Raw genomic sequence first — 17066 nt, forward strand, 5'->3', positions numbered from 1 at the left:
GAAAGGTGGGAAGAGAGGAAAAGGGAGCACGAGAGGTAGAGAGCAGGGGGGAGAGCGAGAGAGGTGGTAGAGGGGGGAGAGATGGGGGAGTGAAAGGGGGGAAGATAGGAAAGGGGAGGAGGAGAGGTAGAGAGCAGGGGGGAGAGAGATGGGGAGAGCGAGAGAGGGGGGAGAGATGGGGGAGTGAAAGGTGGGAAGAGAGGAAAGGGGAGGAGGAGAGGTAGAGAGCAGGGGGGGGAGAAAGATGGGGGAGAGCGAGAGAGGGGGGAGAGATGGGGGAGTGAAAGGTGGGAAGAGAGGAAAGGGGAGCAGGAGAGGTAGAGAGCAGGGGGGAGAGCGAGAGAGGTTGTAGAGGGGGGAGAGATGGGGGAGTGAAAGGGGGGAAGATAGGAAAGGGGAGGAGGAGAGGTAGAGAGTAGGGGGGAGAGAGATGGGGGAGAGCGAGAGAGGGGGGAGAGATGGGGGAGTGAAAGGTGGGAAGAGAGGAAAGGGGAGCAGGAGAGGTAGAGAGCAGGGGGGGGGAGAAAGATGGGGGAGAGCGAGAGAGGGGGGAGAGATGGGGGAGTGAAAGGTGGGAAGAGAGGAAAGGGGAGGAGGAGAGGTAGAGAGCAGAGGGGAGAGAGAGGGGGGAGAGAGGAAAGGGGAGGAGGAGGAGAGGTAGAGAGCAGGAGGGAGAGAGATGGGGAGGAGTGAGGTAGAGAGCAGGGGAAGAGGAGCAAAGGGGGGGGAGAAGAGAGGAGGAGAGGTAGAGAGCAAAGGGGAGAGAGATGGGGGAGGAGCAAAGGGGGGAAGAAGAGGGTGATAGGAGAGGGAGAAGAAAGAGGGGAAAAGGTGAGAGGGAAAGGAGAGAAAAAAGGGGGAGAGAGGTGGGGGATGAAGAGAGATATGGGGGTGAGCGACACCCCCGTGCGCTGTGTGTACCTGTCTGGAACCCCCCTGGCAGGATTTTGACCCCCTGGTATCTCTTCCGCAGCAGGTTCTGCTGCACAGGGACCAGCTCCCTCAGCAGCTGCTCGTTGGGGGTGTCGCAGGGGGGCAGGACGATGCTGCAGTCCAGGAACTCGTCCAGCGCGCGCAGGAGGTCCTGCCGCCCCCCTGCAAGGTACGCCTCGGTGCGGAACACCTGGGAGGGGGGGAGCACGTGCGTGAGGGGGGGCTGCGACAGCCAACGAAAGGGCGCTTCCCAGTACCATGCAGGAGTCACAGGGAGGGGGTATGTGGGGTAACAGGAGGAGTTATAGGGAGAGGGTATATGGGGTAATAAGAGGAGTTATAGGGAGCGGGTATATGGGGGAATAGGAGGAGTTATAGGGAGGTGTTATATGGGGGAATAGGAGGAGTTATAGGGCGGGATTATATGGGGTAATAGGAGGAGTTATAGGGAGCGGTTATATGGGGTAATAGGAGGAGTTATAGGGAGGGGGTATATGGGGTAATAGGAGGAGTTATAGGGAGCGGGTATATGGGGTAATAGGAGGAGTTATAGGGAGCGGGTATATGGGGTAATAGGAGGAGTTATAGGGAGGTGTTATATGGGGTAATAGGAGGAGTTATTGGGGAATTAGTACCCAGAAGCGGTCACTCACCCTCTCGGCCATCATACTGGACACCGCACGCCCCACCTCGTGGTAACTGGTGTTGGGGATGTCGGGACCCAGGAGGATGAAGAGGAACCGGATGGGCAGAGGGACCTCTAGGACGGACTCAAGGTGGACAGCTTCTTTCAGACGTACGAAGGCGAGAGTTGGGCGCTCCAGGGAGCGGACACATCCTGGGTGGGGGAGAGAGAGGGGGAGGGGATGAGAGAGAGGGGGAGTGGGGGAGATAGAGGGGGAGAGAGGGGGAGGGTGAGAGAGTGGGAGGGGGTGAGAGAGTGGGAAGGGGTGAGAGAGAGGGGGAGGGTGAGAGAGAGGGGGAGCGGGGGAGAGAGAGGGGGAGGGTGAGAGATTGGGAGGGGGTGAGAGAGGGGGAGCGGGGGAGAGAGAGTGGGAGGGGGTGAGAGAGAGTGGGAGGGGGTGAGAGAGAAGGGGAGAGAGGGGGAGGGGGCGAGAGAGAGGGGAAGCGGGGGAGGGAGGGAGGGGAGAGAGAGAGGGGTGAGAGGTCGGAGGAGGTGAGAGAGGAAGGGAGGGTTGAGGGGGTGACAGTGGGGGTTAGTGGGGAGGGAGGGGGTGAGAGGAGGGGGAACAGGGGGGTGAGAGAGTTGGGAGAGAGAATGGGGTGGTAGAGTGGGGAGAGGGAGCGTGCGAGGGGGGGAGTGGGGAGAGAGGGGGGTTGGTGAGAGATCCAGAGGTCAGGGGGAGTGGGAGGTGAGAGGTCTGGATATCAGGGGGGGAATGCGAGGGGTCCAGAGGGACATAGCAGGAGAAGGGTTGGGTTGGGAGGAGCAGAAGGGTTGGGGGGGAGCAGAAGGGTTGGGTTGGGGGGGGCAAGAGAAGGGTTGGGTTGGGGGGGCAAGAGAAGGGTTGGGTTGGGTGGGGGCAGGTGAAGAGTTGGGTTGGGTTGGGGGCAGGAGAAGGGTTGGGTTGGGGGGAGCAGAAGGGTTGGGTTGGGGGGGGCAAGAGAAGGGTTGGGTTGGGGGGGCAAGAGAAAGGTTGGGTTGGGGGGGGCAGGTGAAGGGTTGGGTTAGGGGGGGCAGGTGAAGGGTTGGGTTGGGGGGGGCAGGAGAAGGGTTGGGTTGGGGGGGCAGGAGAAGGGTTGGGTTGGGAGGAGCAGGAGAAGTGGGTTGGGGGGAGCAGGAGAAGGGTTGGGGGGGCAGGAGAAGGGTTGGGTTGGGAGGGGGGGCAGGAGAAGTGTTGGCTTGGGGGGAGCAGGAGAAGGGTTGGGTTGGGTTGGGGGGAGCAGGAGAAGGGTTGGGGGGGAGCAGGTGAAGGGTTGGGTTGGGGGGGGGCAGGTGAAGGGTTGCGTTGGGGGGGGCAGGAGAAGGGTTGGGTTGGGAGAGAAGGGTTGGGTTGGGGGGAGAAGGGTTGGGTTGGGGGGAGAAGGGTTGGGTTGGGGGGAGCAGGAGAAGGGTTGGGTTGGGGGGAGCAGGAGAAGGGTTGGGTTGGGGGGAGCAGGAGAAGGGTTGGGTTGGGGGGAGCAGGTGAAGGGTTGGGTTGGGGAAAGCAGGAGAAGGGTTGGGTTGGGGGGAGCAGGAGAAAGGTTGGGGGGAGCAGGAGAAGGGTTGGGTTGGGGGGGCAGGAAAAGGGTTGGGTTGGGGGGAGCAGGAGAAGGGTTGGGTGGGGGGAACCAGGAGAAGGGTTGGGTTGGGGGGAGCAGGAGAAGGGTTGGGTTGGAGGGGCAGGAGAAGGGTTGGGTTGGGGGGAGCAGGAGAAGGGTTGGGTTGGGGGGAGCAGGAGAAGGGTTGGGGGGAGCAGGAGAAGGGTTGGGGGGAGCAGGAGAAGGGTTGGGTTGGGGGGAGCAGGAGAAGGGTTGGGTTGGGGGGAGTAGGAGAAGGGTTGGGTTGGGAGGGGCAGGTGAAGGGTCAGGGGTCCAGGTGAAAGATCCGGAGGTCAGGGGGAGGGCAAGTGAGACATCCGGAGGGAAGGTGAAGGGTCAGAGGGTGAAAGTATGGGGTCAGGGTTCAGGTGAAGGGTCAAGAGGCAGGTGAAGGGTCAAGAGGTCAGGGCAGGAGAGGAGGTGACAGCTGAGGACAGGTAGAGGGGGCAGGATGGCTGAAGGGTAGTTACTTACCCACAAGAACCACAGAGGCTTCGGCATCTTCGGGTATCTGCTCGGCCAGCTGCCCCTTCTGGTTCCCCTGCAGGGTAAAAAGGGCAGAGCCATGTAACCCTTTCCATGCTAGCCCAGTACCATGCAGACGGACAACAGAAATTAACCCCTCCCCGGCCAGGGGGGCCGGCGGGGTAACATACAGGCTCTGTAATACCGCACTGCCCTCGTTAGGGGCTCGTTAAGACGAGGCGAGAAGCGCAAAGTAATCTGGGGTGGCGGCCATATTTAAAAGGCCCCGGCGAAGAAAGATTCGACTTTAGTTCGGCGGGGGAGAGGGAAAGAGGGGCGTGGAAAAGGGAAGAAGATAAAAGGGAGGAGAGAGAGAGAGGAAGTGGGGGGGAGAAGGGAGAGAGCAAGGGGGACAGAAAGAGCAAGGGGGGACAGGGATAGAGCAAGGGAGGAAAGGGGGGACAGGGATAGAGCAAGGGAGGGAAGGGGGTACGGATAGAGCAAGGGGGGACAGGGGGGACGGATAGAGCAAGGGGGGATAGGGGGGACAGGGATAGAGCAAGGGGGGACAGGGATAGAGGCAGGTGGGGACCAGGAGGAAGCAAGGGGGGACAGAGAGAGCAAGGGGGGGGACAGGGAGAGGGCAAGGGGGGACAGGGAGAGAGCAAGGGGGGACAGGGAGAGAGCAAGGGGGGACAGGGAGAGAGCAAGGGGGGACAGGTAGAGAGCAAGGGGGGACAGGGAGAGAGCAAGGGGGGACAGGGAGAGAGCAAGGGGGGACAGCAAGGTGAGGACCGGGAGAAAGCAAGGGGGACATGGAGAGAGCAAGGGGGAGACAGGAAGAGAGCAAGGGGGGACAGGGAGAGAGCAAGGGGGGATGGAGAAAGGAAGAGGAGGACACAAAGAGGGGTACATGGAGAGGGGAAGTGGGAGACACAGAGAGGGGAAGGGGGAGACAGGGGAAGGGTGGGACATGGAGAGGGAAAGGGAGAAGGGAAGGGGGAGAGAGGAGGAGGGAAAGCAGGGGGGGACATGGAGAGGAGAGGGCATTGCGGGGTGTAACACACACACTAACCCTTCCCTCTGCTAAAACATGAAGCCTCTCACCTGCTGGGGTGTAGATTTAATCCCTGTCGGAGGTAGCAGGGGGCGCCCGCTCTCTGGGTCCCCCTTAAACATCGCGTCATCAGGGCGGCTGCAAGAGGAAAACCCCCGGGGTTACACGCGATGTAGGGGTACCCACGGACTGCAGGGTATCAGGGACAGGCTCACACATTCCTGGGTGTATATGTAATGTAGGGTGAGCTGACTGCAGGGTATCAGGGACAGGCTCACACAGTCCTGGGTGTATATGTGATGTAGGGTGACCTGACTGCAGGGTATCAGGGACAGGCTCACGCAGTCCTGGGTGTATTTGTGATGTAGGGTGACCTGACTGCAGGGTATCAGGGACAGGCTCACACAGTCCTGGGTGTATTTGTGATGTAGGGTGACCTGACTGCAGGGTATCAGGGACAGGCTCACGCAGTCCTGGGTGTATATGTAATGTAGGGTGTCCTGACTGCGGAGTATCAGGGACAGGCTCACACAGTCCTGGGTGTATATGTAATGTAGGGTATTTTTTTATTATTAAAAAAAAACAACATATTTACAAACATATAAACAAAAGCAACAAACTTAAATTAAAATATACACATTTTTTCAGCATATTTACACTGTATACAGAAAACATTTCCACCCTTATATCTGAACGCCCGCCCATCTTCTCCCCCAGGACTTTGTATCCCACCTGTCTCTCTCTTCCCCTGCTTTATTTTCTTTACCTGTTCTATAACCTGTTCCCCTGCACAGGTAACAGGCTCGAGAACCCGCTCTGCGGGGAGAAGACAGCGGGTGATCCACAGCCTGTATTTCACACGTGCGTTGATTAACACCGCTGTGCTCCCGCTGTAACCCTGCAAGTGATCCCTAAACACACCACACACTATATCACAATAGTTTTGACCCTTTAAATCTGGCATCAGTAACGAGGCGGCCATGCCTTCCCACATCTCAACTGCGTCAGGGCACTCCAGGAGGAGGTGCTCCACCGTCTCCCAAGATCCCAGCACAGGAACCTCGGGGGCAGTTCCTGTCCGCTACGTTTTTATATTTTAAATTTGCTCTTACGTAAAGACGCCCAGGGAAAGTCAACCAGACGGAATCCTGAACCCCAAGAGGGATTCTCGGATCTAGTAGATTCTGTAAGGCCTCTTTCTGGTCCACTATATCACAGTGTTTTAGATCTAATTGTGTGACACACATTCTGCTCAATACAGCTCAACCCCGTTATAGCACGATCCGCTACAACGCGGATCCGCTTATAGCGCGATTCACGTGTGGCTCCCAATTTATCGTATGTATGAATACTTTACAACACGGTTATTGGCGCCTTAAATACTTTATTGTACAATGTATACAATTGTACATTATTTCTAACGCGATCCGCTTATAGCGCGGTGTGATTCTTTGGACCCCAAGCACAGCGTTATAAGGGGGTTGAGCTGTACTACCCAGTACAATTTTTTCCTGGGAACAGAAGTAATTTCCAAAGCGGTTATTTTACATCAATTTAAGAATTTGTACATAATCCTCATATATTCTGGCATATATACATCTTTTACAATAATTCTTTTAACAGGTTTGCCATCTAGCCAGTTTTGAAGGGGAGACACCCACATCCTAAAATATATATGCCAAAACTGGTCATCTCTGTTGATACAATTCGGCAAATTAAAACATAAAAAAGGCTATATAAAGTAACAGTAATTTCCGGAGGGGGAGGAAATACAAAACTTAAATACACAAAAATAGGTATCAAAAAGATCTTAATCATTTGAACTTTTTCTCTAAAAGAGAATTTCCACTTCTTCCACCGTTCTACCTTTACCTTACAGATGTTCAGTTTCTCCTTCCAGTTGTGAACACCGGAATTCTCTTTCCCCAAATAAATCCCTAAAACTTTAAAAGAGGCATTGTCTATCCGAATATCCTCTGGTAGGGTAAAGGGGGATTCCTCTTTTCCCAACCAGCAGGCCACAGACTTATCCTGATTCACCTCGGGAGTTGGAAACATTTGAGTATTTATTTATTTCCTGGCCAACACCTTCAAATTAGCTTTTTGAGGCGACATAAATACAAACGTCGTCTGCATACGCCTGGCACTTAACTCGCCCCTCGTGTTGGGAACACTCATGGGTACAGCTTGGATGAGACTATGAAGCTCCAGGTGTCTTAAAAAGGTGTCTATGGAGAAGATGTATAATAGGGGGCTCAGTGGGCAGCCCTGTCTTGCACCCGACTTTATGGGAAAAGATTCCCCTACCCAGCCATGAAAGACCGGTCTTCCATAAGCTCCTTCATACAGCAGAGCAAGTTTCTCCACAAAGGTATCTGGGAAACCAGATCTTCCCAGCGTTTTAAAAAGATAATCATGATCCACCCTATCGAAGGCTTTGGCCTGGTCAAGATTTAACAGATACCCTGATAGACCTCCATTCCTTCCCATCTCAAACTTCTCCCTGATGTTAATTAAATTGTTAGCGATGTTCCTTCCCTTAATGGCACAGGATTGGGAACTCGTTATCACCTTCTCAGCGATGTTACTCATCCGATTTATAAGGATCTTCGCTAAGATTTTATAATCATTGTTTAGTAAGGGTATTGGCCGCCAACTTTTTAATTCTTTCGGATCCCCTTTCTTATATAATAAGGTTAACAGGGATTCACGCTGGGAGTGAGAGAGACCTATCCCTCCCAGAGAAGCATTATAAACGTTTGCCAATATTTCAGCTAAAACCTCACGGAAAACTTTATAAAATTCAGCAGTGATTCCATCTGCCCTGGGGGTTTTATTACCGGAGAGGGTCTTAATTGCGTTAGACACGTCCCTTGCTGTGATTGGGGAGTCTAAGCCTATCAGGTCATCCTCAGAAACTGATGGGACGTTGACAGAATCCAAATAACTGCCTATTTCTACAGGATCAATGGTTTTTTTTGCTAAAAAACTCTGCATAATATTCAGTGACAACGTTAAGCATCTCATCCTTACTAGTTACACACACACCCTGTGCATCTTTACTAGTTACACACACACCCTGTGCATCTTTTAGGCCACATATAACCTTCTTTTTAGTTCTGGTTTTACCATTTTCAAAGGGATCTGGAGAATAAATCCCACAGCCCCCAAAATCCTTCTCGTTTGTGAAAGAGGATAACCGTTCATATTGTAATAACCTCATACTTTCCTTAACACACCTATACTGCTCAGAATTCACTTCTTGACCATTCTGCATTCCCGTATACAATTGCAGCAATTTAGAACGGAGGACCAAATATTTCTTGTACCTCGCCTGGTTTGTTAGACCTGAGGTTTGTGACGGGGAGGAAAGGGTTAATACCTGATTTGCCGTGCATTACTGTTGTTGCCCTGTCCCCGCCATTTTTATTCCCCATGTGCAGGCCATTCCCTGTCTGCGAGGGTAAAAGACAACTTGCATTGCTTGCCATACCCTCTAACCAACACATGATAGAAGATCTTAAATGTAAGGCAGGAGGAATTTTTTTTTGTAAGTCCAAGCAGGAATTACTTGGACCTCCAGCTGTGATATGGGTGAATGAGCTTCGGTATTTTTATGACCAAGCCTGAAAGGGTTGTAATTATTTTTATGATGGAGCCTCAAAAGGCTCCCACAGATTTAGAGTCCCCCTGTCTAAAAGAGTGTCAATTATGACAATACCCAGAGGCCCATAATGTATACAATACTGGCATACTGATGCACAGCAGATGTCAGGCTAGTGACACCTCTAAGTCAGAGACCAGACACAGTGGCCCCAAGAAATGGGTGTAGCCCAGGTATGCTAAGTGGCATGGGCGTCAACCTGACCCATGCGCCCTGCCCACCGGACAGCCCTTTTGACCGGTCTTATGAACTGTGGGTCACTTGGCTATTCGTGGTTTTTTTTGTTCCCACGAGGGGATTGGATCCACATGTTAAAGATAGCTTTGGGCAGTCTATAACTGTGGCCTCCCAGGTATTTCCCAGGGCGATTCCTGAATTTTAATCCATGATGTAAAGATGCAAGACTTTGTTCCAGTACAGCAGAAACCAGTCCAGGAGTGAAGGGGTTAACAACCACATAACCACAGGACTTTTAAAACCAAGGCTACATTTCTTGCACTGGCAAGCAAAGGACAATTTCCTTCGTTCCAAGGACAATTTCTTTCATTTCCTTATCCCAGTGAGTGTTGTTTTAAGTGTGTTCTGCAGATGTCGTGTGTTTGTCTATTAAGGAAATAAATCACAATTTATTTTGCAACTTGTTCTGTTCAATCAAGAACCCAGAAATATAAATGTGTTGATAAAAGTTGGTGTCATCATGACAAGGTTTTCTTAAAAAATCTTTTAATATCTTTTTAGTGACCTCCCACCAATGCACTATATTGGGATACAGAACTTGTGTGGATACACAGCCCTTGAAGAACTATAGGAAACTTTCTCTTACAGTCTCCTCCTGTAACATGGAGGAGTTCAGCTTCCAAACACTGCGGCCTAGAATCACAGAGGAGCCTAAGTGTAGAGTTATCTGTAGAAGAGCCTGGTCAGAATATTCTACTGGTGACAATCTGCAGCTGGCAGTATTTACATTGCTCCTAACATATAACCTGTCTATTCTGGTTTCTCTCTCCCCACATACACATGTGTTTCCCGGAGTGTTTGGGTTATGAAGTCTATTAACATCGCTTAAATCAGCCTGTTTACACATATCATTTAGAAACACTATATCATACTCTAATACATCCCTACTGCTGCCACGGTCCAGATTCGAGGTCACACAATTAAAATCACCCTCTAGAACGAGACATTTGGATGTAAATAAGAAAGGTTTAACCAAACAAATCCCTTCTTCGCTTTTTGGTTTGGTAGCCATACACATTAGTTAATCTGTGCTTGACATTCTGGAATGACACCTCTAGGATAAGACATCGGCCTGGGCTCAGGTCAATCACTTTTTCACACTGGAAGTCATATCCCTTGAATAGAAACCCCCACCCCATCACACAGGTCAGGGCCGTAGGACCAAAAAGATGCACCGCTTGTCCATTCCGCGGAAACTGCTGAAATTTCCCTAAGATCCGAGAGTCTGGTTTCCTGCAGGAATAAAATGTCAAAGTCTAGGTCCTTGAAAGCGTTATATGCCAGCGAACGTCTCTTCCTGGTTTTTATGGAGTTAACATTTAAAGACCCTACTTTTAGAGGGGTGAGGGAGGGATGCATCATTTTGAGTTGATGTTGTTACACTCCACATGTCCTCTATTTGTGCTTTTCCCCCTTCGTTTTCCCTATGCCAGGCGATGACCCTCTTTTGTTGGAAGGCGGTCTCATCTCCACGTCCTGTGAAGCTATAGGTTCATCACTTTTACTGTCCGTCTTTGGGGTAACGGTTGTACCTATGACAGTGGATCCTGTGGGTTGTTCCACCTCCATCCTGCTGATGTTTTGAGGAGATGGTTCCTCCTGGGAATTCCTCGTTGCTTCTGCATCTGGGACTTCGTGGATACTCGGTTCCTCTTTTTCGTGCTGTTCCTCTTCTTCCTGATCTTCCACCCTATCAGCCCAGGAGTTTTGTAGTGGCTGAAACATGTTCCGTATCTTTAGGCGGTCAATCACTGCAGTAAGGTAATTTTTTTTGAATTCTTGGACAAGCTCAGCCGCACGAGGGTTGTCCTTACTTGCTGGCTTTGCAGCTGTGGGAGTTTTCTTCCGTGACTTCTGATCCTCCCATGTGGATCCTTCTGCTTCCTCATCATCAGCCACTGCTTCCAGATGTTCTGGAGCAGCGAGAGCCTTCTGGCTTTGTTCTTTTGTGCTTTCAAGAGGTAGTTCCATCTCACGCCTCTCCTGGTGCACTGGTCCCTCTTGGGAGTCTTTGTTATGTGCGGTCTGAGAAGAGAGGGGATTACTTCTGGTGTCCTCTCTTTCTACTGTGATTTGACTGCGGATTTCCTTTAAAACCTCCTCAATCGGACGCAAACCCATGGAGTCCCTCCTCCCTGCAGCTGGCCTCTGTGCCTCGGAGTGCAGGTCTTTGTCCACCTCTGTTGTAGGGTGCTGCAGAACATACTCCTGTGCTTGATTGTGTTGGGCATGGGGACACACATTGTATGAATGCCCACTTCTTGAGCATAAGTTGCACAAAATGTTGTTCTTACATTCATTTCGGTGGTGCCTCAAACCTTTGCATAGGCTGCATCTGAACTAGATTGGTCATCACTAGAGTCTAGGCGCAAAGTTCACCTTTCCTGTCTCACCCTCAAATACTTTCTGGGCAAGCTACCCAGCTACCTGAACAAGCTCCTCACCCCTACCACAAGCAGCACCTATCACCTGAGATCAGACTCCAAAAGACTATTCATGGTCCCAAGGCTCAACAAAGTATCCGGCCGCTCCTCCTTCTCCTTCCGTGCACCCCAAAACTGGAACAACCTACCAGAGACTCTCACATCCACCACCAGCTTAAGTTCTTTCAAATCTAAGGCTGTCTCATATTTCAACCTGGTCTGTAACTGTTTCATACGCTCATAATATATATTTTCTTTAACTGTGCATGCAATGTCTTGTATATAATGTATACCCTGTTCATTTATGTAACTGTACTTGTAACCATGTATTATTTGTTTTACTCTGTGCCCAGGACATACGTGAAAACGAGAGGTAACGCTCAATGTATTACTTCCTGGTAAAATAGTTTATAAATAAATAAAATAAATCTGATCTTGCTACACCCTGATGAAAAGTGTGATCTGGATCCACACTTAAAGCAACATTTGGGCTGCCCACGGTAGAAACACCTTCCTCTTTCAATGTATAGGAAGTTTGGTAAGTGTGTCACAGTGTTGTCTGCGCACACCAGTTTCACCTCAAACTGATATCCTCCATTCCAGTATTCACCATTATACAGCTTCCTTGGCCCTTTGAGGATGTCACACTGGCGCTTCAGCCAGAACTCAATGTCAGCCACTGGGATAGATTCGTGGTCAAAGATAATATTCACTATCACAGTCTCAGGCTTAGATATCGCTGCGGCCTCAAAAGACTTCCACTCAGGGCTGCTACTCACTGCTGTGTATCTCTCCCAGAATTTCTCAAGGTGGGTGGAGGTCTTAAAACTGATATCGTAGTATGGTGAACAAGGGCCATGCAGGAGGGCGTAAACATGCTCTGGGTCAAAGCGCAAAGATTTCTTTATTAGTGTATTCCCCACATAATCAAAACCTGGATCTTTCTCTCTTGGTCCCAGAAATGTCAGTCTCACCACATTCCTTCTTCTTAAAGGGTTTCTTATGGGAATAGTGGGAAAGAATCTCACACCTTTCAGTGATTTCCATGCGTTTTGCTGTGAATCACTGGGTTTTGCTGGTTCTGTATTTTCCTGGCAGTCTGAGCCCCCAGCAGCTGAAACCTGATCCAGACTATCTGTGCTGATTGCAGGCACCAGGTACAGCTGATTTTCCTCTCTCAGTGAGGTTTCCCCTCTCTGGCAATCTGACTCCCCTGCAGCCTCTGTGTGTCTCCCTGCAGCCTCTGTGTGTCTCCCTGCAGCCTCTGTGTGTGTCTCCCTGCAGCCCCTGTGTGTGTCTCCCTGCAGCCCCTGTGTGTGTCTCCCTGCAGCCTCTGAGTGTGTCTCCCTGCAGCCTCTGTGTGTGTCTCCCTGCAGCCTCTGTGTGTGTCTCCCTGCAGCCTCTGTGTGTGTCTCCCTGCAGCCTCTGTGTGTGTCTCCCTGCAGCCTCTGTGTGTGTCTCCCTGCAGCCTGTGTGTGTCTCCCTGCAGCCTCTGTGTGTGTCTCCCTGCAGCCTCTGTGTGTCTCCCTGCAGCCTCTGTGTGTGTCTCCCTGCAGCCTCCGTGTGTCTCCCTGCGGCCTCTGTGTGTGCCTCCCTGCAGCCTCTGTGTGAGCCTCCCTGCAGCCTCTGTGTGACTCCCCTGCAGCCTCTGTGTGTGTCTCAGCAGCTGAGAGCTGTTCCAGGTTAGCAGTGCTGGTTTCAGGTATCTGTGTATCTGGCAGGGCGTTAACCCTTTCTGGCTCACAGTTTAGCTCCATTGCCTCTTCAGAATTTATAGCAATGGGCTCTGATTGAGAAGAAAGTTTCCCAGGGTCTCTTTCCATTGTTTCTGCCTCCGCTGCTGTCTGCAATGTACCTGTGTTTGCCTCCTGACTGACTCCTGCTGCAATCCCCCCATGTAGGAGGCAATCAGCCTCAGTTTCCATGTGCTGAGGACTCTCGGCCTCAGTTTCCATGTGCTGAGGACTCTCGGCCTCAGTTTCCACGTGCTGAGGACTCTCGGCCTCTCTTCCCTTGGCACATTCAGCCTCTGCATTGGGTTTGGGCACTTTGCTATAAGGCTTGTTTGTCTGCCTGCTATCTCTTGCCTCCCGCCTCCTCTTTTCCAGCTCAGCCTCTCTTTTCTTCTTGCCTTCAGTTATAACATTACTTTGCTGCTGGGATTTACTGCTCTGGGTTTGTATGTTACTTTCCCCGGACAGAACCAGCACCTCCCCTGTTCCTTGCGTCTCTTCCTCCATTCCTTCCTGCTCAGCAATCTCTTTCTCTCTGGTCTTTTCTCTCTGAATTCTCCTCAATTCTCTCTCCGTTTGCAAAAGATCCTCAGTGTCAGTAACATCCCGGCCACAGCCCCTGGGGTTCCCAGGTTCACCTGCCCCAGCACCCCCACCCCCTCCTGCCCCAGCACCCCCACCCCCTCCTGCCCCAGCACCACCACCCCCTCCTGGGTCTGAGGCCATGCTGAGCCCCTAGTGGGAGCTCAAACAGACACAGCCTCTCTCTGCAAGGGTGGCCTCCTGACTGCAGAGTATCAGGGACAGGCTCACACAGTGCTGGGGTTATACTGTGTGTGATGTAGGGTGTCCTGACTGCAGAGTATCAGGGACAGGCGCAGACAGTCCTGGGGTTATACTGTGTGTAATGTAGGGTGACCTCCTGACTGCAGAGTATCAGGGACAGGCGCAGACAGTCCTGGGGTTATACTGTGCGTGATGTAGGGTGTCCTGACTGCAGAGTATCAGGGACAGGCTCACACAGTCCTGGGTGTATATGTGATGTAGGTGACCCCTGACTGCAGAGTATCAGGGACAGGCTCACACAGTCCTGGGTGTATATGTAATGTAGGGTGTCCTGACTGCAGAGTATCAGGGACAGGCTCACACAGTCCTAGGTGTATATGTGATGTAGGTGACCCCTGACTGCAGAGTATCAGGGACAGGCTCACACAGTCCTGGGTGTATATGTAATGTAGGGTGTCCTGACTGCAGAGTATCAGGGACAGGCTCACACAGTCCTGGGTGTACATGTAATGTAGGGTGACCTGACTGCAGAATACTTGTATTTGGTCCTTACCTGTGTTGCAGGAGAAGCGCCCTCAGCACCTCCTCTCTGTACTGGGGTTTCAGTTGCTCCTCATAAATCATCTGATCAATCACTTGGCTGGAGATACCAGGAAGGGTCTTCTCCGGAAGATCCAGGAGCACCGTCCCTACAAAAGAACCGCAGAGCGTCAGCGAGGCTGCAGAACGTGGAGATTCCTGGCGGAGCCCAGCGAATGGCTGGATGGGTACGTTTGTGGAAGACAGGTGGCCTCACCTTTGTGAAAGGCCTTGCGGAGGTCCTGCAGGCTGCGGAAAGTAAGGTAGGATAGCTGGGGTTTGCCCCACTGCCCGATGTCCTCCTGGAAGTCCTGCTCCATCTTCAGCCAGCGAGCGGCCTCCACCCAACGCAGCTCCTTGTGAGGGTCCATTGCCAGCTCCTGCAACTCCACGTAGACCTGGGGGTGGGGGATAGAGCGGGGAGTGAGGAGAGAGAGCAAACAGGGGGGTGGGCAAGATGGGAGGAGGGAGATGAAGAGTGGGCAAGATGGGAAGGGGGAGATGGAGAGTGGGCAAGATAGGAGGTGGGAGATGGAAAGTGGGCAAGATAGGAGGTGGGAGATGGAGTGGGCAAGATAGGAGGTGGGAGATGAAGAGTGGGCAAGATGGGAAGGGGGAGATGGAGAGTGGACAAGATAGGAGGGGGGAGATGGAAAGTGGGCAAGATGGGAGGGGAGATGGAAAGTGGGCAAGATGGAAGGGGGGGAGAGATGAAGAGTGGGGAAGGGGGAGATGGAGAGTGGGCAAGATTGGTGGAGATAGAGGGTGCGTAAGATCGGGGGGCGGTAGAGGGTTGGTAAGATTGGATGGAGGGGTAGAGTATGAGCAAGATGAGGAGATGGAGAGTGGGAAAGATGGAAGGGATGGAGAGATGGAGGGTGGGCAAGATGGAAAGGGGGAGAGAGGGTGGGCAAGATGGAAGGGGGGAGAGAGGGTGGGCAAGATGGATGGGGGAAGAGAGGGTGGTCAAGATGGAAGGGGGGAGAGCGCGGGTGGGCAAGATGGATGGAGGGAGAGAGGGTAGGGAAGAGAGGGTTGTCAAGATGCAAGGGGGGAGAGATGGAGAGTGGGCAAGATGGGAGGGAAGATGGAGTGGGCAAGATGGAAGGGGGGAGATGGAAAGGGGGAGAGATGGAGGGTGGGCAAGATGGAAGGGAGGAGAGTTGGAGGGTGGGCAAGATGGAAGGGAGGAGAGATAGAGGGTGGGCAAGATGGATGGGGGGAGAGAGAGGGTGGGAAAGATGGAAGGGAGGAGAGAGAGGTTGGGAAAGATGGAAGGGGGGAGCGAGAGGGTGGGCAAGATGGAAGGGGGGAGCGAGAGGGTGGGCAAGATGGATGGGGGGAGAGAGAGGGAGGGCAAGATGGAAGGGGGGAGAGATGGAGGGTGGGCAAGATTGAAGGGGGGAGAGACAGAGGGTAGAATGGAGAGAGGAAGGTGAGGAAAGAGAGTGAAGGGGGAGAGAGTAAGGAGAGACAGCAAAGAGAGCCACAGCAAAGGGGAGAGAAGGGGGAAAGGATTGGGAGGGAGGAGAGGGAAAGGAGGATTGGGAAGGAGGGGGGGAGTGGCACAAGAGACCGTACCCACAAATCTTTAGGGTCAGGATATAGGGTGGACCCATGTCTCTATAAACCCCCACTTCATTATTAGGAGGCTGGCAGGGTCTGGTCATACTCCGCTCTGCTCTATAATGCAGCAGATTCAATAGTGCTGGTATAAGGGGGAAGGAACGTGTAACGAGATTCTGGCCAAACCTGAAATTCAGTCTATTCGTACATCCACAATACACAGTGACAATGCGGGTTCCAGCCAGGGAGACTGTTATCTGTACAAGGCTCTTCTGTAGGGGCTGTCCCACGTAGGGGCAAAGTGACCTAGTGACAGGGACGTGGTTAATGGGTCAGTCCAACGTAGGGGCAAAGTGACCTAGTGACAGGGACGTGGTTAATGGGTCAGTCCAACGTAGGGGCAAAGTGACCTAGTGACAGGGACGTGGTTAATGGGTTAAAGGGACAGTCCCACGTAGGGGCAAAGTGACCTAATGACAGGGACGTGTTTAATGGGTTAAAGGGACAGTCCCACGTAGGGGCAAAGTGACCTAATGACAGGGACGTGTTTAATGGGTTAAAGGGTCAGTCCCACGTAGGGCCAAAGTGACCTAATGACCGGGACGTGTGTAATGGGTTAAAGGGTCAGTCCCACGTAGGGGCAAAGTGACCTAATGACAGGGACGTGTGTAATGGGTTAAAGGGTCAGTCCCACGTAGGGGCAAAGTGACCTAATGACAGGGACGTGTTTAATGGGTTAAAGGGGCAGTCCCACGTAGGGGCAAAGTGACCTAATGACAGGGACGTGTTTAATGGGTTAAAGGGACAGTCCCACGTAGGGGCAAAGTGACCTAATGACAGGGACGTGTGTAATGGGTTAAAGGGTCAGTCCCACGTAGGAACAAAGTGACCTAATGACAGGGACGTGTTTAATGGGTTAAAGGGACAGTCCCACGTAGAGGCAAAGTGACCTAATGACAGGGACGTGTTTAATGGGTTAAAGGGTCAGTCCCACGTAGGGGCAAAGTGACCTAATGACAGGGACGTGTTTAATGGGTTAAAGGGTCAGTCCCACGTAGGGCCAAAGTGACCTAATGACCGGGACGTGTGTAATGGGTTAAAGGGTCAGTCCCACGTAGGGGCAAAGTGACCTAATGACAGGGACGTGTTTAATGGGTTAAAGGGACAGTCCCATGTAGGGGCAAAGTGACCTAATGAAAGGGACGTGTTTAATGGGTTAAAGGGACAGTCCCACGTAGGGACAAAGTGACCTAATGACCGGGACGTGGGTAATGGGTTAAAGGATCAGTCCCACGTAGGGGCAAAGTGACCTAATGAAAGGGACGTGTTTAATGGGTTAAAGGGTCAGTCCCACGTAGGGC

The 17066-nt window shown here is 52.2% G+C and overlaps 1 protein-coding gene across 3 annotated transcripts in view; it reads right to left on the reverse strand.

Moving 5' to 3' along the window:
- SLC4A1 (solute carrier family 4 member 1 (Diego blood group)) overlaps positions 1 to 17066 on the reverse strand; it is a 58694-nt gene that overhangs the window by 16127 nt on the left and 25501 nt on the right. For all 3 annotated transcript variants that reach the window (XM_075581167.1, XM_075581168.1, XM_075581169.1), the window contains 6 exons: positions 14357 to 14537; positions 14114 to 14249; positions 4768 to 4855; positions 3670 to 3736; positions 1587 to 1771; positions 922 to 1123 (listed from right to left, as the gene is read on the reverse strand). In XM_075581167.1, coding sequence (XP_075437282.1) covers positions 922 to 1123; positions 1587 to 1771; positions 3670 to 3736; positions 4768 to 4855; positions 14114 to 14249; positions 14357 to 14537 — 859 coding nt within the window. The remainder of the gene's footprint in view (positions 1 to 921; positions 1124 to 1586; positions 1772 to 3669; positions 3737 to 4767; positions 4856 to 14113; positions 14250 to 14356; positions 14538 to 17066) is intronic.

Source organism: Ascaphus truei, unplaced genomic scaffold (genome assembly GCF_040206685.1).
Source record: "Ascaphus truei isolate aAscTru1 unplaced genomic scaffold, aAscTru1.hap1 HAP1_SCAFFOLD_1092, whole genome shotgun sequence".
NCBI classification, from domain to species: Eukaryota; Metazoa; Chordata; class Amphibia; order Anura; family Ascaphidae; genus Ascaphus; species Ascaphus truei.